Source organism: Manis javanica, chromosome 12, assembly GCF_040802235.1.
Source record: "Manis javanica isolate MJ-LG chromosome 12, MJ_LKY, whole genome shotgun sequence".
Classification (NCBI taxonomy): domain Eukaryota; kingdom Metazoa; phylum Chordata; class Mammalia; order Pholidota; family Manidae; genus Manis; species Manis javanica.
Window position 1 is genome coordinate 13,925,007 of NC_133167.1, and position 26,139 is coordinate 13,951,145.

The following is a 26,139-nucleotide window of genomic DNA, read 5'->3' on the forward strand; positions in this document are numbered from 1 at the left end:
ATGCAATCTGTGACACGGTTATACACGTCTGTCTGACGGCTTCAAGCTGCAGCTAAGCTCTGCTCTTGGTGGGTGGGGCCCCCACATGACTAAATTGCTGGCAGTTTTTCCTTGGTGCCCTAGATTGAACAGTTCTAAGTCCTAGCAGTATTTTTCAGAGAGTCTTACTTCAGACTACAGAATTCAGAGTGTGTTCTTTCGAATCAGTTGACAAAAGCAGAGGCCTTGTCCTCCGTTTCTCCTCACAGAGGATAATATGGTCTCATCCTAACTATCAGAAGTAGTCCCGCACTATTGGGAAATAGGTATGATAGAGGAATGTGCGCCTCGCCTGGCCGCCGCGGCCCGTCCAGAGCAAGCCTCCCAGCCCGCGCTGCAGTCCTGCCGCGCCGCAGTGTGCAGCCTGTTTCCAGCCAGCATCACCTTGCATTCGGGTGGTGCTCTTTACTTTCAAAATATTTTTTTCTACGCATACCTTTTCTCTTTTGATTGTTAAACCATCTTTTTGAGGCAGATGGGACAAAAAAATACTGTCCCATTTAATATATAGGAAAATTAAGACAGAAAAGTGGAAATTTCCCCAAGGTTACATAAATATTAGACTTAGATCCAGGGCTGGAATTTTTATCTCAGTGCACATATTCTTAGAGAATGAAAGTTCATTTTAATGTCAGTCTATATAGAATTTTCTTTGAGTTAAATCTGTAATAGCAATCAGAAAACATTTTCAGTAAGAGCTTTAAATAGTTTTGAAGGTTCTTGTGCCTCAAATCCTCCACTGGTGGAGATAATGGAGAACTTGTTATAACTCCACGTCAGATTTTTCTGTTCACTTTCACTTGTTACCTTTTTGTCTGAGTTCTTTGAGTTTTATGTTGTTTTTATCCTTGATGATCCACACGTATTTATAAATACAGGACTAGGTTAATTATACTAGGTTTCCTCAAAAGTTTTGTTATGCTGTTTCAATAACAGCCTCTTCCCTAATTGCGGGGGCTCCCCCTGGGACTCTGCAGTGCCAGGCACTCTCCGAGCAGGCAGCTCGGTCTAGAGGGTGAGGAGCAAGTGGGGTCCCCACAGCTGCCGCACAGAAATTGTCACTCTAGGCACAGAGCACTTTACTGTATTGCAAATCTTGGTGGTGGGGTTTTTGCTGTTTCTCTTTTCATCTTTTCATCTTGGGAAGGACTAGACATAGACTCCACTCTACCCCAAGGCCTCTGCTTAGGGACAGCCTCCCCTATTGAAGAGCGCTATGAAGTACTAGTGCTTTAGGCCCCTGTTTAAGAAGTCACCCTGGTGATTACCCCATCCCCAAGTCCATATGCTTTTTAACTCAAAGATGTGCATTTCTGTTGGACTTCATTTCATCTCTATGATAGACCTCTTTTATTCCTGTTTCTAGCTGTGATTATTTTGCTCTGTTTGCATAATATTATGCTTTGTTTGCACTGAGCAGTTTGCATCTGATCTTACTTCTGCCTGTTGTCTTGCACTATTATGGTTTATTATCATTATTTAAAATTTGAAGAGTCGGAGGCAGTTCATATGTGTGTCAGTTTACCATCTTGAAAACATAGGTTTTCTTTAATTTAGTTGGAGTATGTTTCCTCTTCAGGTAGGCCTGGATCTTATTTTTATAACAAAAGTAGCTTTTCTGATGGATTATTCTAAATATGAACATGAGGACTCCCTGCCCGTCATCTGGTGCACGTAGAGGATTCTACAGGAGAGACAGCACAGCACCACGGCTCCGAAGGGAGACTGTGTGGCCAGAGCGCCTGCGTTGAAGTCATAGTTCTCCCTCCACTTACCAGCAGTTTAGTTTTGGACAATTTATTTAATCTCTCTGGGTCTCAGTTTTTCCTCATCTGTACAGTGGGGATAATGATAATATTTATTTCATTAGATTTATTACAAGGATTAAATGAAATTGAATTTTGAAAAGTTTCAGCCACACAATAACCACTGTTTTTTGGTGTCTGCTCTTTCTATTAGGGTATTAGCAATCCCTACAGTCAGACACCTAGCATCCTGGTCTCTGCTCATATTCTGAGTGAATGACTTGAAAATCTTTGCTGGCCATTAAAGGGTTAACACTGCCTTCCTGAGGCTCTTAGAGCTCATTTTCATCCTAACCTTTGACTTTATTGGTTTTCTTCTGTTGTGCACTATTTTTTTAGGATAAGAGAACTACATACTTATGTGGGGATTTACTTAAGAAAAACAGGAATGTTGTTTTTTCAGTAATTTATCAGCTACTTCTTTTCAATAAATTAAACATGTTTTTACTGTCTTTCAAACCAATAAGCATTTATTTCTCTGTTGGATTTATGTTAGCCATTTCCTTATAAATAGTGAAAGTATTTTGAAGAAAATCTAGGCCATCAAAAGTGAAGTGATAGAAGGGTTTCCCATTTAACATAAAAACTTCCCAAGCCTTCATTAGTGGGGGCAGTCCCTAAACTACTGGCTCAAAAGGGCTAAAGAAGTGTGGCAAGAGTGAGTGAGCCAGTTCCATTCGTTGTATTGGTAGAAAAGTACTTTTGAGTTCCTTTTTAGCTGGGGACTGCTTGGAGCAGAAGAGAGTTGCCCGTCATGAGGGAGACACACTGGTGAACGGGTTTTTACAGATGGTGCTCTGAGGGGGTGTGCAGGGTGCACGGAGAAGGAAGTGACGGTCACCACTGACTGGTTCTGTAGCATTAAGGCAAACCCCCCCACTCCCAACCCATGTCAGTTTTGTGTAGCATGTCTTCCAAAATGGAAATGGAAAAGGAATCTATACTGGATTTCAATATTCCTTCCCCAAATTTTGTCCAACCTGTTTTCCTGAAAGACTATCCCCTGTTTTCACCCGTGACCTCACACTGGACAGTTTCACACTAATGTGGACTCTTTGACTGACTATCCATCATCCCTGTTGTGAGGCTCTCAGGCTGGCTGCCTGCTTAGCCACAAAATCAGGCCCACTTCTCAAGTACCAGGATTTCCACTCAGAGATGTATTCTGGTTCTTTGGGGCTGAGCCAAACACTGTATATATTGAGTCATAAGGCCCAAAGATGCTGCAGCATTTAAAAAAATTAGTCGTGACTCAAGGGACTAAGCTGATTTGTCGCTTTTGTTGGGCAGAGTAGCATGTGTCTTTGGAATGAGAAGTTCAATGCAGGTTCTGCTGTGGGGAGAGCTTTTGGCTTTATAACAGGGAAGCAAGTAGAGGCGGCACCGAAGCTGTCAGATCTGGCTGCTGCGTGAGCTACTGATCAGTTTCAATTGTTAAGACTTCTGTTTTTTCTGTTCAGTGTCAAGAACCAACTATAAACAAAATGGTAAAAAATTACTTTAGAGGAGCAAAGGACCAGAAAAGTATCTGTATTTTGCAAAATCTAACATTCTGGCTTTTTATTAATGGCAGATTGAATTCTGCCACCACTGTTTATTCTGCATTGGTCACTGAAACTGCCAGTATGCCTAGCAGCTCACTGGGTTGAGTCTAAATTTAGAATGAACCACAGCGAAAGAACCATGACTTAGTTTGGTTTTATGAAATGTATTAGGGTGATTCTGATTAAGCTTGATACAATCATTCAGTTGACAGTTTGACAGATACCTGTGGAAAACCCTGATAATCAAATTACCATGTACTTTAGTTTCAACTAAAGTTGGGGTCTTAACTATTACAGTAGATGGAATAAGTCAAAGGCCCTTGAGCACTTGGAGGCCCCCCAACACTTCACTTCCTATTCAGCCCTACTTGCTTTCTCCAAAACACTGCTGCAGTCCTACTATAAGCCACACTTCTTCTGCCTGGCCAATCACGCATAGTTTCTAAAATTTCATGTTCTCCCTGAAGCTTTTCTAAATCAGAGAATGACTTTTTACACTGACTAGTTTGGATGTGGAAATCCAGAATTTTTTTTTTCTTTTTTATCTTCAATCACAGTATAGATTTAAGATTCTTCTTCCTTTTTCCTCCCTGGGCCACCATGGCTGCACAGAACATAACTAATTCACTGTTCTTTTATGATATAGTTTGTTCTTTCAATTTGCTTATCAGTTTGTACCATTCCTGTATCTGTCTTATATTGTAACCTACTAAAATATATGGGCAGATCTTATAGTTCATTCCATAACTCTTTGCTTGGTAAAGACCTCAATGAAAGTGTTTTCAGCAACTGTTCATTAATTTTGCAGACATCAAATAATGGAAAATTATCTAGCATCCACATGTGGAATGTGGTTCTCTAAAGAGAGTATATATCATCAGTCTAGATTAATATTACTTCATATTTTAGGCATGTAGAATTTCCAATCAATAATTCAAAAAATATAGGTATAAGGAGGAACATTGACATTAATAATACTTGAAGTAACATCATTTGCATATATGATGGCATCTGAACTGTGTAAAAACATCATTTGTAATATAGAAAGTTATTGTAGTACATTTGGTTCTACATAGTTAAGATCTGCTAACGTGTGTATAATGTGCTCTGTCATGCATTGCGTACTGTATTTTTTTAATAGGTAAAAATCCATTCCAGGTTTATGTTAAATAAAAGCCAACCCACAGGGATATAACTTTTTCCTTCATGCATTGAGAAGGTCATAGATTTTTCCTCACATTTATTTCTTGGCTTTCAGCAGTATTTAAAAAAAAATCTGTGCTTCAGTGCTGTAGTGTAGAATTGTTTTAAAGAAAATTGTTCTTAAATTTTATTTTTGTGTTTAAAAATTGAAAATATATTTGTAACATCTTTAAGAACAAATATATTTTTTTAATTAAGAGTAGTTTTATTCTTTCTGTATTAAAAATAAAGCATATCCAGCTTCTCCCTAATCCTACTCTTAGGATGAGTTGCCAGACATTTTCTCTGCATGTACGACCATATGTTTTGCATTTCTATATATAGCCATAGATACGGGCTAATACTTTGTAGTTTTTACACAAATGGGGTTATGCTTTACCTGTCCTAGATGTTGTTTCTTCCTATGAACATTCTTTCTGCTTCAATCTTTTTAATGGCTGCATAGTATTCCATTGTATGGATGCATTATAATTTACTTAGATTGTTATGAATATTTAGATTGCTACCAGGGTTTTGCTAAAATATGTCCTTGTTGCAATTAATATCCTCATACCCTTATACAAATATGTATTTTTAGAAATAGAATTGGTCAGTCCCTAGGTATGCACACTCAACATTTGCTATCTTGTCAAATTCTCTTCCAAAAAGGATTATTTTTTTAAAGCAAATTTGCAGTCTCAGCAAGAGTGTGCAAATGGTTCCTGTTTTCCCAGATTAGATCTACTTTTTTAAGGTGAGTATCTTTACAAGGTTCATTTAGCTTTTGTGCATCATTTAATACTACACTCACATTCTTCAGAGGATATGTAAAATTTGTAGCATAAGCTACAGTCTCTTGGGCATCAATATTGAAGAAATTTATTGGATGAAATAGACTGAAACTCAAGATGCTTTGTTTTATTTTCTGAGCCTTGCCAGACTATTAATCTCAAGGTCCCATGTCAGCCCCTGATTACCCTGGAAGCCTGTTTGGTTTCCCAGTAGGTGTCCTCCTGGCAGCTTTATTTGGGCTCCTAGGTGAATGTGAGAGGGGAGATGGAGAGGTTCTGCTGAGGACTGCCCTTTTCCAGTCTGTGCTATATGTGATAACATAGCCTAGCAGCCCTGATTTGCTTTTCATCATTGGTACTGTAGTGAAAGAGGATCTTCAACAAGCAGGCACCTCTTCTAAACATTTGAGTTGCCCGCAGTAGTTATCCACCAGGGGACACCATGTGCCATTCTGTTTTCTTTTCTTTTCTTTTAGAAAATCCTTTGGCCTGTTCTTCAGCTCACAGAATCCGAGCCAGCTGCCCCTCCTTTGGGTGGTTTAGATCAGCTTCTCTAGGCAGTACTTTGAAGTCTGTGAAATACATTGGTAATTCAGGCCGACATACTCGGCAGGCCCACTTAAGAAGCAGAATCGTTCGATGGCGTGACACAAGAGGCCTGTTAACTGAGTCATAAAGAACTGAGGCATTTCCAACAGACCCTAGTTTTGGCATGAAATTTAAATAGTTCTTAACATTGTGGCATGCAGTCAGTGGACTTCCTGTGATGTAATATGGTCCCTTGGTGCAAAATACTAGGAAATGGAAATTTTACTACACCTAGCAGTTTCTCCAAGGAGGAATGAGTAATATTCTTTTTAAATTCATTTTAGCTATAGTAGAGGGATTATTTTAGCAAGATCTGGAGAAGCAACTCTAAAGGGAGTGGTAGCACTGGGGAAATGTGAAAACCCAGCCAGTCAGGGGTAGGAAATGGCAGGGGCTGCCTAAGTAATGAGTTTAATTCTCCTGGTGTGTTTAGCACAAAGCCCTAGAATAAATTGCCTTTCTTAAAAATATTACAAAATTGAGTCTAAAAACATATAGATCATTATTGTATGTGTATGTGCTGTAAACATGGAGTATGATTTTTTAAAAGTCCTTTATTTTTTGTTGTAATTTCACTGTTCTGTACATCAAAGTCACTTAATTTGTTTTTTTAAAATTCGAAGTCATTAAACCAGATGTTGTTTCTCTTATCAGAAAGGTGAATTTTACATAATTTGCAGATCATAAAAGAAGTATTCCAAGGCAAAGGTTATCAAAATAAAGCTTCCAGTTTATGCTGCTAAGCTCTCTGAATGGTGGCATTAGGGGCTATTCTCTCACAGCAAAAACGGGAACAGCCAAGTTGTTTGAGTACATATCTGCGTGTTAAAGTGGAAGCATGTGACACCAGCAAATGGGTACCACATGGCATAGATACCCAGAAGCAAGTCAGTAATGTGAAAGGGATAATTTAGTTCTGTTTCATTTCATTTTTTCCCCCTCAGGGAGTGTGCGCGTGCGCATGCGTGTGTGTGTTCCCACAGAGCAGTCGGGCCCCTCATTTTGGTTTGTGCATGAAGTAGGTTTAGTGAGGCTTTATGCTTGCCTGGTTTTAATATTAATCCTTATTCTTACACCTTCAATTACAGCTTTTAGATAGCAGATTTCTTTATCCTTGCAAATAGAAATGATAGAGAGTGACAGCGGTGCAGTATGCACTCGCCTCCATGAGCTGGCTCTTGTGCTGAGTTGGAATGTGGCCCACTGTCTGGTCTTAGCCTTGTTTAATAGTTATTTGTGTGTGCTTATCTCCCTTTCCAGACTTTATTCATCTACTCAGAGAATAATTGTTGAGGGATTAGTCTGTGCAGGCCACGTGCTGGCTCTGGCCTCTACCCTCTACAGATACCTGGAGTGGAGTGCCTTGAATGTAGTAGGTACTAAGAAATGTTACATGGCCAGAAAAGTTATTTCTCCACATGAGTTCAGAGTTTAACTCAGAATACACTTTCCATGAGTTACAGTGCTATTGATGTCTACAAACTTTAGTTAACTGACTTCTAAAAACTTAATTCCAATTGCTTAACTAGAATTCTTAAATACCATGAAAACTTTTGAAAACTAAAACATCTGTTTATCATATCAAGAACATTTCATGAGTGCCCATCTTTGACTATATTAAGTAGGCATATATCCACATGTACGTTTTCTCTTATATTATTTTCACCTAGATCCTTTAGAGACTTAGGGATTTCATCTAAATCCTTTGGAGATACAGATATTTCCACTGTATAAAGTATGGGTTTTAGGCCAGACAATCCTAGTCAAATCCTGGGTTTGTAACTTATTAGCTATGTAATTAACCACAGTTAGCTCCAGCCAGTTGTCTTGACTTTGGGCAAAATCTTTGAGCTCTTGTTTCTCCATTTTTCACTATCTTATTTTATAGAGATAATAAAACCTAGCTTACATAATTGACTTGAGAATTAAGATGATAGATACATTGATAGGTAGAAAATCCTGGGCACATAGTAGATAATTGGTTAATGTTAACTTCCCTTTCCCTTTTACCCCATTTATGTGCTCATTTTGTATTATTTTAGTAGCAGAGTACAGTATCTGAAAAAACCCATGTCTTATTTGGAAGGTAAAGAACATTCTATATTTTGTGTCAGTTGTGCTATGGCAATAAGTCTGTGGAAGAACTTTTGCTGAATACATGCTATTATGAAGCAGCTTTTTATTTTCAGTTTATTCCCCCAGACTGACATTAGTTTATTCTCTTTTCCTAAGTTGAAAAGCAAAATGAAGACAACATCCATTCAGCATGTTAGAGCAGTAATCTCTAGAATTTAATGAAAGGGTCACAAGTATATATACCTGATACAAAGTTAAGTGATCACCATTAAATTTGAGTCTACCTTTATATGTTACCTACATTATTGAAAAAAAAATTTTTTAATACAGGTTTAAATTTTTGAAACAATCACTACAAGATACAAAAGTATTCTATAACCCTGGAATCCCTTTATGTTGTTCCATTGTAGTCCATTTCCCCTGACACCTAACCCAGGAATGCCATAGTTTTGCCTTTTCCAGAATATCATATCAGTGGGCTTAATATTGTATGTAGCCTTTGGAGACTGGCTTGTTTCATTCCGTATAATGGCCTTGAGATTCATCTGAGTTGTAATGTCGATAGTTTGTTTCAGTTCATCGCTGAGTAGTCTTCCATTGTATGGATGAACCCCAGTTTATCCAGTCATCTGTCAGGGTTCATTTGGATTGTTGCACTTTTTAAAAATAGTATATTTTGTAAGTTTTGATTTTTTTTCAAGGTAGAATAATATATAATAATCAAGAAATAACTGGAAAAGAGATAAAATTTGGGGGAAAAAATTATCCCTGCCCAGACATAACTTCTGTTAACATTTAGGTGTATTTCTTTTTAGTCTTTTTCCTGTGCATGGAATCTTTGGGCTTGTGGTTTTATTTATATGGTTGTGGTTCTTATTTTCATATATTGCTTTTTTTTCATGTTTAATTATGAAGAGTGTAACATAATTTTAAAAAGTATAAAACAAACACTAGTGTCACCATCCAAAAGAAAAAATGGAATATTGCCGTTACTGTAAGCTTCTTGGAAGAACCTTCCCATCATATCGCCTTCCATTTACCTACAGTAATCACTATCCTACTTTTTGTAATAGTCATTCCCTTCTTGACCTCATAGCTTTCCAACTTACATATGTTTTTAAACAATATATTTAGTTTTGACTCTTTGAACTTTCTGGCCTCCATTTTTTCTCATTTGATATTGTATCTGCTCCAGCTCTATTATGATAACTCTTCACAGGATGCTTGTTAGCCACATAGTATTCTGATGAGTGATTGTAGTGCACTTTATGTAGTCATTCCCCAGTTTGGGTCATTTTTAGTATTCACTTTTGGAAATGATGCTATATGTAGAAATATCATTCTACGTGAAGCCTTTTTTGTATTAAGGATTATTTCCTTTGGATAATATTGTGAATAAAATATACTCTTAAGGCTCTGATATATGCTGCTAAATGGTTTACAGTTTAACCAGTTCATGGCACACTGACACCTTGTTCCTGTGCCAGCAATGAAGGGTTTCCACACCTCCCCTGATAAAAACATCTCAGGGAATTTGATTATTGAAAACCACCTTATCTTGGATTCTGGGGTTGAATGGTTCTTTCTGTGTTTATTAAACAGTTTTCTTTTTTGTTGACTTTGCCCAGGTTTGTGTTGGGGTAAATCTCTTTCTTAAGTAATGGTCAGTGTGGCCTTGTGACTGATTCTTTTATTTCTTCAGATGTAGGTGCAAGAAACTACAGGCATCTCTGTGCTGTTTATTACAGCAAGAATCCTGGGTTTGAGATTATCCACGGACTGCTGGACAGAATCATGCAGCTGCTTGGCGTGCCTCCTGGTGAAAAGAAGCGGGGTTATGTGCTCAAAGCATCAGATGGTAAGATGGGATCAGCTGAATCCAGAGTTAGTGATAATGTAATGCAGAGGCCAAGCCTTATTCTTGATAAGTTTGTTTTTTTGGTTTTTCAAACAAAAATATTTGAGAGGTAGAACTTCAGTTCAATTAATAGTATTTCCTAGAAAATATCCCTTTTCCCTCCAGCATTCTTAGAAAATGCTTTTCAGAGCTCTCATCATGCCGCACCATATACTTTTGTTCTCGCTGTGTGGTAATAATGCCTAGTTACTGACACCATCAAGTCACCAGTGCCGTGGTAAACCCAGAAGTCCAATGGAAGCTGAGAGAACCTAAACTGATGATTTACACTCAAAGACCGCCTGTGTAAAGCCTTTAAGGCAAAAAAAAAAAAGCCTCACAAGTTATTCTAAAAGACTTCACATGTTAATCAAGTCATAAAGTTGTCAGAGGAGGGGTGAGAATCCTCTTGTATAAAAGCCCAAGTACAGAAAATCTCTGAGAGTTTAAGTTAGGCTAACTAAATGGGGTCTCTATACCTATAATTGGCTAGTTTTTTATTATCTGAGGAATTCTGAAATGTTTGCTTTTCATATCTCTATACTTGAATCTGAGTTTATTTTGTTAGACAAGGGATCCAGAAACAACTTAAAAGAAGGATTTTACCACTTTGTTCCTACTTTTTGCCTATCAATTTTTTATAACTGTATGTGACATCTTAAATCTCTAACAAACAAACATTTTTAAAGTGTTCTTTAGCGGTTACTTACAGTGGTGTGAGGTTGGGGGGAGCATATTTTTATTTTTCCCTCAGCTCTTTTCTTAACCCTCAGAGGTTGTTTCTTGTTGTTGGTTTGTTTTACTTTTTGTTTTTATTTGGAGACTTTGAAAATGCAGTAACCCTGAAACATGTGGGCCTTTTTAGGTGGAAAGTTTGTGGGGTCTCTTTAAAAAAAAAAAATGAGAGATTAAATACTGCAGGGAGTTATTGTTTTCTATCACATCTCTCACTAGACGTAATCCAGTGAAGACATGTTATGCTTATAGAATCCTGGGGTGTTAGAACTGGATCTTGGAGTTCATCAAGTCTAGTTTGATGGTGTGACAAATGAAGGAACAGAGGCCAGGCCAGTTAAGTGAGCTGGGCTGGGCCACACAGGCAGAACCCAGGGCTCCTGCCTCCCAGGTTTCTTCCCACCGGGCCATGTTGCCTGCCTTCGCAGGGATTGTACTTAACTCATTCACCAGTTTGCTCTTCTAGCATTCTGCAGTAAGATGCCGACAGTCCAAGCTAATAGCAACTTGAAAGCTGATGTGATACATTTTACCCTCTAAAGTCTTTTCTCAGAAATCTTACTTCATAAATAGATTAACTGGATAAAAAGCAGTTCCTTGAAACAGATTATACCATGTGTAACTCCGGCCAGGAGTTGGGGGTTGGGGATCTTTCTCCCAGCCCGCGGCAAATTACCTTTGAAACTGAAATCAGTCAAAGGAAGATATAAAGTGGGAGAAACCCATTTATTGCTTACAGGCAATCGTCCACTTACTTCTGTTCACCTGTGTCTCACCTCTCGGCTACAAAAAGGGTCCCCATGAAACCTCTCCAGTCCACATATACCTTCGCCCCCCACACCCTTGTAATCACCTATTCATATGGAGATGGCTACTTCTCTCCACGTTGGAAACACCTATTGATAGGGAGATACATTAAGGCCAGGTGAGAGATTCTGGAAACAGTGCAATTGTACTCACTCCGTGTACATGAGGTCTAATTTTTTTCTCATTTGAAAGATGGTGAAGGGGTGAAATGGTAAATTGAAGCATAATCTGTTGGGATATGATACTTTGATATGTAACTTTTATATTAATGGTGTTTCTTTAAACCATAAACCAACCTGTTAATGTTAGTATGACTCTCCAGCCTCAATAAGCTCCTTAGTCATTTATTTCGCAGAAGACTGTGTTCCCAGTCATGTGGCAGAATTGGAGGAGATAGGGATAGTAGGACACAGGCCTGCTGTCAAGGAATCTGTAGGGGAAAGACCACTGCATACCAACTCCCACCAGGCTGCCAAGAGGACTGTCACGAGCTCTCCAAAGAGAGAGACCGTGGAACTTCCTGAGGGCATCTGGGAAGCATTAGTGAGTTTCTGGGAAGTGAGATGGGCCTTTGAAGAGAGAAAGAGGTGGAGACAGAGGAAGCAGGACAAACCATGTGAGCAAAGCCAGACATGATCAGAAACACGGCCCGGTGCAGTTCTGGTTTGACTTTAGGGTGAGGAAGCTTAGGACTATATAGTTGGGGTCCTGAATGCTCGAGTGAGGGATTTTAGCCAGAGCAGGGAAAATACTGAAGCTTCTTCCTATATTTTTTTTAGCACGTGAGTGACAGGATTTGATGTGTATTTCCGAGGGTTAATCTGGTGGCAGTATGTAGTTCGGGTGGCATGGGGGAGCGAAGAGAATGGTCGGAAGGTACTCGGGTGTACTCCAAAGCACTGAGAATGAGGGCCTGAACGCTGGCCATAGCTACACCAAGGAGATTGTTTAAGAACCTTTAGGAAGGTAGAAGCAACGGCATTTTAGCACTGGGGAATTTCATGATTTGTGCTACTTGGAATCTTTAATGATGCAACTAATACATGCTGATCTTTTTAAAAGTCAGAGTTCTGTGTAGCAACCAAAACAGTATAATACACAGTACTTAATTTCCCCAAAATATAAATGTTTGGTTTGGTTTGGAGTGTATTTTTTATTTTAATTAGAAGGTATATACTGTAACTGATTCTGATGTGGCGTTAGATATTTATGTTGTTTTTTTAGGCCAAGTTGTTACTGTGGGTTTTGACTTGGTGTGAGGACAGTCAATATTGTGTTTCCTTTAGAATTTACTTTGGCTTTCATAGTGGACTATTATAATGTTTTAAAGTTTTATGTCTATGAAATGTCCCAGATGTATGAATTTGAACAGCTTTGGTACAACTTCTTTATATAGAAGGGTGGCCTGGATCCGTACATATTTCAGTATATCTAAAACTGGCTTTCTCTGAAAACAGAATGGAGTATTTACTTTCACTGCGTCTGTCACCAGCATTTGGCCACATCTTTTTTTCTCAAGATGCTTTCAGTAAGAGCCGGCAAGCCAAAGAGAATTAGTGTTGTTATAAATAACAGTTCCTTATTTTTTGTAGGGATTTCTAAGTCTGTTTTGCTTATCTACTGACAAGTATAATTATCCCTTTGTTTTAAATGGCTAAAGGACTCAAGACTTAAAGAAGTGGCTTGTCAAAATAAGCCAATAGCAAAGCTGATACTAGTTCTTCATCTAAAATTCCACATATATCTGCACATAGACACATATATATCATAGAGATAAATATGTCTCCTAGTAAATTTGTAATGCAGGAATTTGGTTGCTGGAGCATGCTTAGCTTCATCATCTCCTCAGAGTTGTTATTTTGCATTTAGCTTTGGCTGCTAAGGAAAGGTCTTCATAGTATCAGAAAGTAGAGTAGAACTACTGTTTGCTGTCATTCTTGGTTACTGAGTTGTCTTCTCTTACTCTGGCATATGGTTAACTTTTTAATAATTAAAAATCCCTGGTGGCTTTACTTATAATTGAGCTAAATCTATTCACCAGAGACCCCTGCTCGTGTCAGCTCATTGGCAGGCATACCTGATCCCTTCCTCTCCTTTCTAATGAGCACTGCCAGCTGCATTCCATACTGCACTGTTCGGTGGTAGGGATGCAGGGAAGAGAACTTGATTCCTTTTGGAGAAACTTGGCCCTGTCCATTGTAAGAGAAATCTGAAAATTTGATTGATATAGCATTGATCCCATAGAGTTCTGTTGACACTGGAGGGTAACCCTGCTTACTAACACAGGCAGCAGCTCTCTGCAGCATGTAGAGTCTCTGTGGAAGCCCTCACCAGGCCTTCTGCAGCCAGAGTTGGAAGCTATGGTTGACACTTGGTCTTTAGTTGTCATTTGCTGAGCACCCTTGTGATTAAGAATATAGGGCAAGATAGGATGTGGGATGGATGATAGACTAAAGGCAGTTGCGTAGAAACAAAGAAAGAACCTTCAACTTCTTAGCAGTCTATGGAGCATTTTGAGGGTTTCAAAAGGGTTCAACTCAGAATGTTTTGATGGCATTTGATCAGATTATTACAGCATATGTATATGCTTTTTTTCAGGCTTCTTCCCCTTTGTGGTTTATTGCAAACTAAATTATATATGTTAAAATGCATTTACCCTTTTCCAAAACCACTTCTGGGCAAGGAAAATTCTCAACATTTTTGTGTTTTAGAACAGTTCTGTGGTTGCTGAGAAAATCAGTGGCAAAAATAATTTCCTGTAGAAGGTAGTAGGCTTTGTGTGCAATTGGCTGCCTGACTTGAGGGTGCATTTTCCCTGTCATTTGTTACCTATTTCAGGTTTGTTTATTTACAGTTTTACAGAAAGCTTCAATTTTACTTAAGACAAGATCCCTGATGGGGAGACAGAAGCTTTAGAACTTTTGTTTTCACATTTCTAGTTTTCATGATGCTAATTCATTTTGTGAAATGAAAAATAACCTTGCAAGTATTATGCGCATTTAATCCTGCACCATATGTACCCACAGTGGCTACTTAGGTACCTTCTGTGACAGTAACCGAATGATCGTTGACTTGACCTGCAGGTCATGACCTTTTCTCTTTTCCAGGACACCTAGGAAAGATTTCAGATGCTAAAAAATACGGGTGAAATTGTGATGTTTCCCTGGTCTTCACACTGGTTTTAGTGTAATATGATCTTGGAATCATATTACTGCTGATGTACATACATACAACTTGCTGATGTAAAGATGTTCCATTATGGCTTGATTCACACAAAACCTTCTGTAATAGAATAAGGGGAGATCTGTATGGCATCTCCACATTGAGGTACCATCAGCAAAGGCATTATTCTGTTAAGGCATCAAGTTGAAAGGGAAAAAGGCTTAGGAATTATTTAGCTTCCTGATCTTATTACTCTGTAGAAACAGTCATCATCTCTCTGGTTTTCTACTTTTTGTGTTAAGTCGAACTTTCAAATACTACTTTTTGTTACCTTCTATGAAGCACTGAAAAGACTCAAGCAGTATTAAACACATGGTCAATAGTGACACACAGTCAAGCAGTGGTGTTTATAAAAGCCCTGGCAGTTTTCACAGTCATCAGCCCTGCACTGTGTTTGAGCATCTTTGAGGTTCTGCCTTACTTGCTCACGTGTACGGGCACAGTTCTCTCCACTCATGTGCACCTCACTTTTTTGGTGTGTTTGGTACTTAACTTGACATTTCAGTTCTCAGCAAACTCAGGACCAGATCCCACATGGATAACTTGGCTCCACTTCCCACAGGATGGAAATTGGTGTAACACAGGGTTCTTCTACATTTTTTATTATCTCTTCCCTAAGGAACATTTTCAGACTCTTTTTTCCTAATTGCCCTTCCTTGAAAATTTAATACCAAAGATATGTATAGCTGTGCTTTATACATTTTTTATAAAGTGTAAATCTTTTCAAAATTCAATTCACGGTTAAGAATAACTAAATAAAAATTTTAAGTTAACAACTGTTAACATTTAACTTTCTATCTACTGAATAAATTTTAATGTTACTAGATAAATTGTAATTATGTTATATATGCCAATTAGCAATTAATCTAAATATGTAATAACCCAAAATTTAAAGTCATTCAAAACTTTTATTTTCAGCAAAACAATTTTAAAAACTTAACTTCTTAAAAATCATTGTTAGTGTATTTACTTTTTCTTGATAAGAGAAACTAACTTTTAACCAGCAAGTAGTCAGATATTGTCAGTTTTTCTTTCAGTGCTTGATGTAATTAATGATGTATTGAATAACTTTTTGAGTTAGAGACTTAATTCTCAAAGCCTGAACCACACACACAAGCTCCCAGGATCAAACATCAACAGTATTTGCAAGGCAGCCAATGCTCGAAGCACATGCAATCCACTTTTCAACCTGACTTTGCCCTTGATAGAAAGTCTTTAGTGACAGCCATCTGCCGCCATTGGCCGGAGCACTGATCTTGCGTACGTTTACAATGCCTTCCATTGGCAGTGCTGTTCCTGTGACGCCCGAGATAGCCCGTGAAAGGAGCCGAATACCAAGAGGTACTATTTTGTCAAGTATGGTGTCAACCACGTAATATGTAAGATTATTTCATACCGCCCTCTCTACCGCCATGAACCAGTTTCCACCTCTTTAGAGAATGTGTGCTGTAACTGAATGCATTCTTTGGTGTTACTTACATCCAGCTATATGTACTGGGCTAAAGAGAGGAAGGTATTTTTATTTACCTCCCTGTACTCATTTTGTTCCCACTTCTAAACTAGACCTTGGCTTCCACTATTCTGTAGAAAAGGCGACGGCCCAAATACAAAGAGATGCCAAAGAAGTTCATTTTGAGCTTGTTTGAAAGGCTCAGATCCTGAAAGTTTAGAGGAACATTAATGTGCTTTTTACTACTCAGTTTTTAATCCTGCACATATAAGAGCTGTACTTCCCTCAGGTAGCAGCAGTTTTACACATCGGGACAAACCCTGGCAGCACCCTGGTTTGGGCACATTCGTGTGCCATAGTGTATTGGTTAGGAACAACGTCCTGTGAATTCCTAGAGAATGATGTTCTGGCAAACTAAATACCAAACCCTCTAAGTGGTCAGTCCAGCTTTAGTCCAGAAGGGTCAAAAGGATGGATGAATGGGTGGATAGATAATGAATGGGTGGAGAAACATTGAATAAATTGCAAGGTAGGGCTGATGGAGGTAGGCTGTGGAGGAGTCTGCTGTGCACATGGCCACTTAGAATTAAAGACCTTACACCCCAGGAGCACTTACTCCCACTTTGGCATGAAAGAGAAAATACACTTTTGTCTTCTTTAAGCTATTGATATTTGGGGTTTTCTTTCTCAAAGATGAAACCAATCCTAACTTATAAATTGTATTTTTGATTTCTACATGCCTGAACTCCTTGGCCATATTAAGTGCTCTGTAGCTCTAGGATAACTGAAAATCAATTTCTGAATTATTTTAAAATCAACTTCTTGTAAGATCATCCATTCTCATTTGTTTTCTTTCTTTCTCTCAATTGTCATATCCCTTTACTTTTAAACATAATTTAGATGGTTCACTCTCATATCCACATATGCAGGGTTTATTCCAACCACCTTCCTGTGTGTGAGCTTCATGACACACTTGTATCTTGTTGCCTTTAAAGCTGTTGTTGCTAACCACTGGCATTTAGCTCCAGCCTGCATTTTTACTGCTGATGAAGACCTCGGCCATTCCCAGTGAATATGTTTTAGAGGACTGGCTTTTAAAATGTCTTCTGGGCTCTCACAGAACAAACAAAAAACCATTTAAATGTATACTTTCTAGTAAGATTTGAACAAAGGGCCCTCTGTCTTAAAAAAAAAAGTTTGAAACCCTCCCTTACAGAGAATCAGGCAGTTCAGGAACGCTGTAGTGATGATAATTAGATATTTCCACTCTTTTCTTTACAACTTAGTTTTACTTGCTTTTAGGTGCCATGGTTAAGAGTATCTAAGATTTTAGTAATACCAAGTCATTGTATCAGATGGCGTGGTACGTTGTGAGTGTGAAAACTGATCGCTGTCAGTTCAGCTACTCACCATCAGCAGTTAGACGTCGGGGTTTGGGTGTTCCGCGGCTCCATCTGCAGGGGGACACCAGCTCCTAAATGGCATCTTACACTTCTGGATACTGGAAAATTAAGAGGAATTACTTTTTATTAACATTGACTTAAAAGGGAAAGTCTACCAAAACATTAATAATTCAGCTCATATTTCTTAAGTTCTCTTTGGTAATTTGAAGAAGAGTTAGTGATAAAAGTTAATATGATGGCAGTGATTTTTTTTTTAAGTCTGTCTTGTAAGTTCCTAAAATTCCTCAACACAGTTAACCTAGACACTTGAGATAATATATGGTGTATACTGCTTTGTCAGCATATGGCAACAAGATAAAACTAAATGATAGGGTGTTGGCATTTCCAAAAATAAAAAATACAAAGAGGGAAGAAAAATGCATGTATTTAGATGGATGGATAGATCTTGAGGAAACAACTTTTCTTATCTATTGAATTAGCCTTAAAAAGTCAGTTCTTAAGAGAATAATTTGTAGTTATTTAAAACGGATAATTGGTCTCCTTTCTTTTGAAGTAGATGTGTTTAAGTTTACTAGACTCACCTATTTGCAAAATGTCCTTTTCCCTTGATGCATTGGCATTTAAGCATTTCTTTTCTTTCAAGGTGTAGGACTAGGCAATATGTTTTGATTTGAGAATTGGATGGAAGCACCTCCTTTAAGCAACTCTTATAACTTAAACACCATTTTTAATTTTTAAAAACTTATAAGAGTCACAAGCTGATTTTAAAAGTGCAAGTACAGTATAAAGAACTTTTTCTTGAACTATTTAAGAATAAATTATCAACCTGTTGTCCCATTACCCCTGAGTACTTTAGTATTTCCTACAAACATGGACATTGTCCTATATAACCACAATAAAACTGTCAAAATCAGAAAAATATCTTTCATTTTAATGTTTACCATGACCTAATCCTTAGACCCTATGTAAGTTTATCAGTTCTTTATTATCAAAGAATTGCTTGTTATCTTTAGCTGCCATGTCTCATTAGTCTCCTCCTAGAGTTCTAAAATAGTCTTTCCAGACTCTCATGACCTTGACACTTTTGAGAATCACAGGCCAGGCATTTTGTCATGTGCCCCTCAATTCTGGGCTCTGCGTTTCCTTACTGTTCAGGTCAGGCATCCATGGAGGAATGTTAGTGGTACTGTTGCCCCAATGTTCCTGTCAAGTGACATACAGCTGCCGCTGATCTCATAACTGATAATGCTCACTTTGTCTCGTAATGGTTAAGGTGGTGTCTGCTAGGCTTTACTACAACTGTAGTTCTGGGGAGAAACACTTTGAAATCATGTAAATGTCCTTTTCCTAACTGGTCTTTCTACTTATTTATGTTACATAGGCTCATGATTTCTTGTTCTATTCAAAGTTTTTTAATCTGTTAAAATCATTATTTATTCTGATGCTCACATTGTTGCCAATTTGGCCAGTGGGAGTACCTTTAATGTGTTCCTCTTATTTTTTATTATGATTAGCACTCTTTTGCTTTGGGCACAAGAAGATAGATAACAGACTTATCTGCAACTTTCTATTGCTCCGTTTCTCCTCCTGGCCCATTTAGTGGGGAATGGTGTCTAAAAGCCAACATTTAGGGTGTGTGTGTTGCTATTCAGGGGTGAGATGCTATTCCCGTGGATATGGGAGTGTGCATGCCCACACCCACTTATTTACTTAGATATGTATCTGGAAGATCACAAGTCCTCAGTAGTACTTGGATTCCAGCCCAGCCCTTCAGGGCTCATTCCCATTTGCTTTTGCTCCATATCTGTACCTTCTCCAACACTGAGAGTCTGGCTCCTGCGGTTCCTATTTACTTACTTGCTCACTGCCCCCGTTTGTAAGTAAACTCCATCTTCTCCCCTGCATGTCTTTCCTGCTCATCATTCTCAGACTCTCACTGCCCCCCAGAGCTGTTCCCTGCTCCCCTATGGATGTCCTTCTACCCCCTTAGGTTCTGATACCCACTGCTGCCCTGATCACCCTGTCTCCCCACTCCCAAAGTGCTGCCGTCCTCGGCCCCTTTAGGGATGAATTGTTCTGGAAGAGAAGGGGAAAAGACTTTAAATCTTGAGAAGCCTTTTTTTGTAGGGAAATTCTTGTTAAAATGAAGGGGAGAGAAATGGTGTATACAGGTGGGGCTTTTTTGGAAGTGGGAGATAACGTAGGAAATATATTTCTGGGTTCATCATATATAGTTTCTATCTCAGACCTGGAATCAGGTGTATCCCCTGGTTCCTTTTAGTGGGAAGTCATATTTGGCTCACACCCTGGGTACTGAGGTTGCTCATTGCTATGGTGTGAGTCACTGTTTCTGGGACTTTTTAGTATGCAGAGCTGGGGATGTTTTTTTTTTTTTTGAGAGGGCATCTCTCATATTTATTGATCAAATGGTTGTTAACAACAATAAAATTCTGTATAGGGGACTCAATGCACAATCGTTAATCAACCCCAAGCCTAATTCTCAACAGTCTCCAATCTTCTGAAGCATAACAAACAAGTTCTTACATGGTGAACAAGTTCTTACATGGTGAACAGTACAAGGGCAGGCATCACAGAAACTTTCAGTTTTGATCACGCATCATGAACTATAAACAATCAAGTCAGATATGATTATTCATTTGATTTTTATACTTGATTTATATGTGAATCCCACATTTCTCCTTTATTTATTTATTTATTTATTTATTAAAATAAAATGGTAGGTAGATGCAAGATAAAGGTAGAAAACATAATTTAGTGCTGTAAGAGGGCAAATGTAGATGATCAGGTGTGTGCCTGTAGACTATGTGTTAATCCAAGCTAGACAAGGGCAATAAAACATCCACGGATGCAGAAGATTTCTCTCAAAACAGGGGGGGTGAGGTTCTAAGCCTCACTTCTGTTGATCCCCAATTTCTCACCTGATGGCCCCCCTGCGACTGTGCCTGTTTTAGGTTGTTCCTCCCTTGAGGAATCTTACCCGTGGGGACCTTTTTTTTTTTTTTTCCATTTATGTTCAGGATTAGAGGATTTTCACTTAAGGTATTTTGCTTTATATTTATAGCTCTTCTTTACATTGGAAATTTTGATGCCTAATGAATATATATTATTACTTGCTTACTCTACCTATCTGTATATATCTAGCTAGTTAGCTTAATTTCAAAATCATAATATCAATATTATCACTGACAATATGATTATTAAAACAGTTTATCTTCAGTTCTTTTTATACTTGGGCTATATCCTACAAAATTCTTATTTTTTGTTCCCATGTCTTTTTGTATTTTCTGTATTTATTTGTATTAGGGATATTGTGATATACATCTTTCATACTGTTCCCTCCTTGCCTCTATAGGTTATGATTTTTATCAGTCTTCAGTTATCCTTCTGTAGATTTTAAAATATAAATGTTTGTGTGTTTATTCTCCTCTTTCTCAGCTGGAAAGTTGATACTTACCTGCTGTTCTGCACCTTGTTTTTCACTCAGCAGTCCACCCCGGAGCGCCCTCGGTGGCCGCTTATGGAGAGCACCCCCCCTTGCTTGGCCTGCAGAGCGCTCCAGAATGCTCTGGTACCGGCTTGGGCGGCTAGTTCCCGGTCCGGGACATTCAGGCTGTTTCCAGCCTTTTGCTGTTACAGATACCACAGATTACTACAGTGAATAGCCTTGTGTGTATGTTATTTGCATATTTGCCATTGTACCTTTGGGACAGATTCCTAAAAGTAGGGATTGTTGGGACAAAGGGAAATTCGTATTTTCACTACATACTGCCAAATACCTCTCCCTAGAACTTGGGGAGCAACAGGTGAGAGAACCTTTTTTCCCAGAACCTTGTTCAGAGACTAGGTTGTCAGACTTCTGTTTTTTTTTTGCCAGTCTTCCAGGTGGAAAATGCTGCCTATGTAGTTTTCATTGGCTCTCCCGTATTAGGAGCCAGTGAATATGTTTTCATGTTTACAGGATATTTTTATTTCCTTTTCTGAAGTGAACTGCCTATTCATATGCCTTGCTTATGTTTTCTTTAGGCTTGTTGGCCTTTATCATCTCTATTTGGGGGAACTTTTCTTGTATTTTCTGTATGTAGTAGGGATACTGTAATATACATCCAACTATTGTAAATTTTTTAGTAGGTTCAGGAGAAAACATGGGGATACCTGAAGTGGGGTGAGAATTGAAATAAAATCTGGTCCACGCCAAAGCAGAGCTCAGATCTGTGTATAGATCAGCTTGCTGCAGAATTTTTCAGGAAAAGAAGACCTCTGTTGTTCAACTCTTTTCTTGAGAAATATTTCAAGAAATTTGCAAGTAATACATCTGAGTTGGCATGATAGTCTCCTTAGTCAGCCCAGCCCCTCTTAGTCCATTAGCCATCCTTTCCAACATTAAAATAAATGTACCTATATGTAGTCAGATGGAGATTGAGATGAGAGCTTAATCACGTAGTATCCATAGGATTCAGAGATATTCCGAAAGGAAACATTTATGCCATAACTAGGGGGTTTATAAAAATATTTAGCTGATGATCTGTTAGATTTTTGTAACAGTTTGAAGAGTACAGTATGTAAAGTTGAGGGCTCCAGTAGCTAAGACATGGAAGCAACCCAAGTGTCCATCAGTAGATGAATGGATAAAGAAGATGAGGTACATATACATAATGGAATATTATTGAGCCATAAGAAGAAAACAAATCCTTCATTTGCAACAACATGGATGGAGCTAGAGGGTATTATGCTCAGTGAAATAAGCCAGGTGGAGAAAGACAAGTATCAAATGATTTCACTCATCTGTAGAGTATAAGAACAAAGCAAAAACTGAAGGAACAAAACAGCAGCAGACTCACAGAACCCAAGAATGGACTAACAGTTACCAAAGGGAAAGGGGTTGGGGAGGATGCGTGGGAAGGGAGGGACAAGGGGATTAAGGGGTATTATGATTATCACACAATATAGGGGTGGCACTGGGAAGGCAGTATAGCACAGAGAAGACAAATAGTGACTCTGTAGCATCTTACTACATTGATGGGCAGTGACTGTAATGGGGTATGTGGTGGGGACTTGATAATAGAGGGGTATGTAGTAAGCACATTGTTGCTAATGTGAAACTTGAGCATAAGATTGTATATCAATGATAACCTTAATTTAAAAATTTTTTTAAATAAAAATAAAGTAGAGGGCTTTGTATATGATCCCATTTGCACTGGAGCTAGAGCAAATGGTGGTTATCCATCATCCTTTCAGGGCACTTTGCTCCTTAATGACCACCTTTTGCACCCACAGACCTTGTTTAGAGTGACCTATTGGGGCCAGCTGGTTTTTTCCTTCTAACTCTGCTTTCCTTAGTTATCCCCTCAGGATCATGAAATTACCCAGTTAGATACCAGGGCCTTTGTCACAGTCTCTGTTTGGCTCTCTCCTTGTTTAGTGGAGCACAGGTGTGGTTTGATGTAGTGACTCCCACTGCTCAGTAGCTAGTGGCTTACCCTCTATTAGAGTTTATCAAGGAAACCAGAAGGTTGTTAAGCATCACTTTTTAACCATTTTCCCAATATTTCTAACAAGCAAGGCTCTGGAAGGCTTTAATAATGAATGCTTGCTCTTTTTTATTTATTATTATTAAGGTGTCCTTGATATACAATTTTATTAAGGTTTCACATGGGCAACATTGTAGTTACTACCTTCCCCCCTATTATCAAGTCCCCACCACATACCCCATTACAGTCACTGTCCATCAGTGTAGTAAGATGCTATAGCTTGCTCTGCTTTTTTAAAATACTTTAATAATCAATAACCTGCTTTGTTTAAAAAACTAGAAATGCATATTTCACTACAGATTTGGGGGCAGTGGGGAAGCAGAAACTTAATCACACATCCATTCGATTCCTTTCTCTAGCGTTTCTCTCATCTGCCAGCAATTTTCTTCTCCTCTCTCCATATTGTTTCATTTCTAGACTCCTTTCTGCCTTTCAGTTCAAGTTAGTCTTCTATCTATTATTATCATTGCAGGAGTACCACAGGTTCACATTCATTGAAAGCAGTTCCAATACTTTTATATAAATGATAGGGAATTCAGCTTCGTGGAGGTCCCAGGGTGCTTGTGATCTTGATGAGTTATTTTGCTTCACATTGGTATTGAATATCTGTGGCCTAATCTTGAACTGTTTGAGAAATAAATGCTAATAGTAACATGGGTGACTTGGACAATCCACCCCCCTCGTGGAAGTATCACTGAGCCCCTGCCAGCTTAGGTGGGTTGTGTGTCAGGAGTGTGACCTTCCTGCCGAGGGTTATTCTAGGCCACACAGGCTGCGTGTGGGACGGGCAGCTTGGCTTCAGAGCCCCGGCAGCCTCTGCATACCCCTGTGTCTAGGTGTTCTTTTCTCACCTCCTCAGGGACCCAGGGCTCTCTTTCACCCTTTCTGCCCTTTTTTACAAAATTTTCTTTTCAGGAAAGGTTCCCACTTGATTCAGTTAATACATGGCATTTTGAAGTTAAGAGATGCTTTAATTTTTAACATTCTAATGGTGAAAGGAGAAATATTTGCTCCTTTTATGAAAATTTCAGATATTAACAAAAAGGATAGGGCAAATTGACTGCAATGGAATCATCTGTTTGCCCACTGAAACCCCACCGCTTTGACAGCCACGTGCATCTGAGGGGCCTTGCTTATGTGACAAGAGCATATTTAGGAAGAGGTGGAAGAAGAATCGTGGGGGACAGCAACACTGCCCAGTATATTATATTAGCAAATAGTGGCAGGAATTATTTACTCCCCTGAAACATAAAGCATGTGGCTGTAGTTACAGCATTTTTATTTCTTCTGAGTGATGTTGAAGGCCATAAGGAGTAAACACTCGTGCAGAAAATACCAGATAAAATGCCTGTTCTAAACAGCTCCAGAGCTTCCTTTTGTCTATACTGGGAGACCTGGTTTGATGTGTCTAATATTCATCAGTAGGTGTTAAATATTTTATCGTTTTAATCCCAGCCACTGCACTTTGGTATTTTCCTTCCAGAAGGGAAAAGTTTCTGGTCATTCCCTTAATCCCTAAAGGCTCCTAGCTCGTCTGTAAATTGCATTCTCTGGAAAAAAGATTTCCTCCTGCATTATTTTCCTAGGCTCCTTTGAGGCCTTTTCCCCCCACTGGAACTAAAAACAAGGTAGTTAGCTGGTACTGTGCAAGAGAAAGTTTTTTTTTAATTGATGTTATACAAGATGAGATCGATAGAATCTAAGTTTGTGGTTTGTCCCTGCTTCCGTTGCTGGAAGTCCAGTGTGTAACATTTTGTTATGTAATGAGCTATACAGTGACTCATTATTGTTTTGCTTGTGTGGTATTGCTTTTGGTAAAGGGAAAGAAACCAAGAAAGAGCAAAAAGTAATATATATATTACAGAAGCCCTGTTTATAATAGTGAATAATTGGAAACAGCTCCACCTTAAAAATGCTTAACAATTTGGCAAACTGTGACATTAAATGGAATATGATAAAAATGTCTTTACACATGTGAATATAAACTAAACTGAAGAAGCAGATCCTGAGGTGGTACACATACTAATTAAAATGATAGGAAAGTACAATTGTTAATAAACTCTAGAATGCACAATCCACTGTAGTATTATAAAAACAACAGTGGAAGTGTCTAAAGTCCTGTTGCTTTAGTCCATGTAACTTCAGGCACAATCCCTTTGTGCCAGTTTCTTCATATAAAATGGGAATGGTAACACCTGTCTGAACCACAGATGTTTTGGGAGAGGCAGGTGAAGGAATTCTGGGAAGCTTTTCGGAAGGGCTAATCGCTCTCCAGAGTAAACTCAGGGTAGATACTATGTCTGCGCTTCAGAAAATTGGCACTGGACAAAAGAATCACTGGGGTTCTAGGAGACCTGGGTTCTAATCTTGGCTCTGCCACTACTTGGCTGGATGGGTTTCTGAATCCTTTTGGGTGGTATCCATTTTTCTCATTTCTCCAGTAAAGCATGAACAGGATTGCCGACAAGGTTACCATTCTGCAGGAGTTTAAATGCTGCAAAAGCAATCTCTGCCCCAGGTGCCAGCAGCAGCTCGTTTTCTTCGCCGTTTTAGATGGTGGCGCTTCTTTATCTGCTCATATTGTTCTAGCTGTGTTGCAAGACTCTGGAATTTATTCTTTAAGAGTGCCTATGTTATATGGGATTTTAAAAACACAGTTCTGTTTTCTGGAAGATGCCAGGTTTCATCAGTACTGTGTTGTATTGATAATACTGCAGCACAGAACCTGGCTATGTCCTAAGATTAGAGGTTGTCAGTCTTTTTTTTCCCCTCATCAGTTTTGTTTATTTATTTAATTTGAAACCAGAGGTTTGCAAACATGAAATGGACAGCTTGACCAGAAGTTTGAGAACATTAGGTCCTATAGGCCTTCTGTGCCTCTGGGCCCCGCACCAGTGCGCCGTTCCGGGGGTGTCCTGACCCTGCTGCCCGCTCTCCTGCCTATACGGTTGCTGGCCTTGGGCAAGTCCCCTAATCGCCTTGTGCTTCACATTCGCCCATCTGTAACTTGCTTGTCCTCAGGGCCTTGGCCAGGGCTGCACTGGGACTGAG

At 38.8% G+C, this 26,139-nt stretch overlaps 1 protein-coding gene and 1 long non-coding RNA gene across 4 annotated transcripts in view; one reads left to right on the forward strand and one right to left on the reverse strand.

The window, feature by feature from the left end:
* Positions 1–26,139, forward strand: part of FARSB (phenylalanyl-tRNA synthetase subunit beta) — a 102,881-nt gene that overhangs the window by 32,471 nt on the left and 44,271 nt on the right. For all 3 annotated transcript variants that reach the window (XM_037015849.2, XM_017661734.3, XM_073218061.1), the window contains one exon: positions 9,728–9,883. In XM_037015849.2, coding sequence (XP_036871744.2) covers positions 9,728–9,883 — 156 coding nt within the window. The remainder of the gene's footprint in view (positions 1–9,727; positions 9,884–26,139) is intronic.
* On the reverse strand, positions 3–24,893 carry LOC118971936 (uncharacterized). Its single transcript, XR_012123494.1, has 3 exons — positions 21,015–24,893; positions 17,547–17,637; positions 3–3,317 (listed from the first exon to the last, which is right to left on the reverse strand). It is a non-coding gene; the product is annotated as an uncharacterized lncRNA (long non-coding RNA).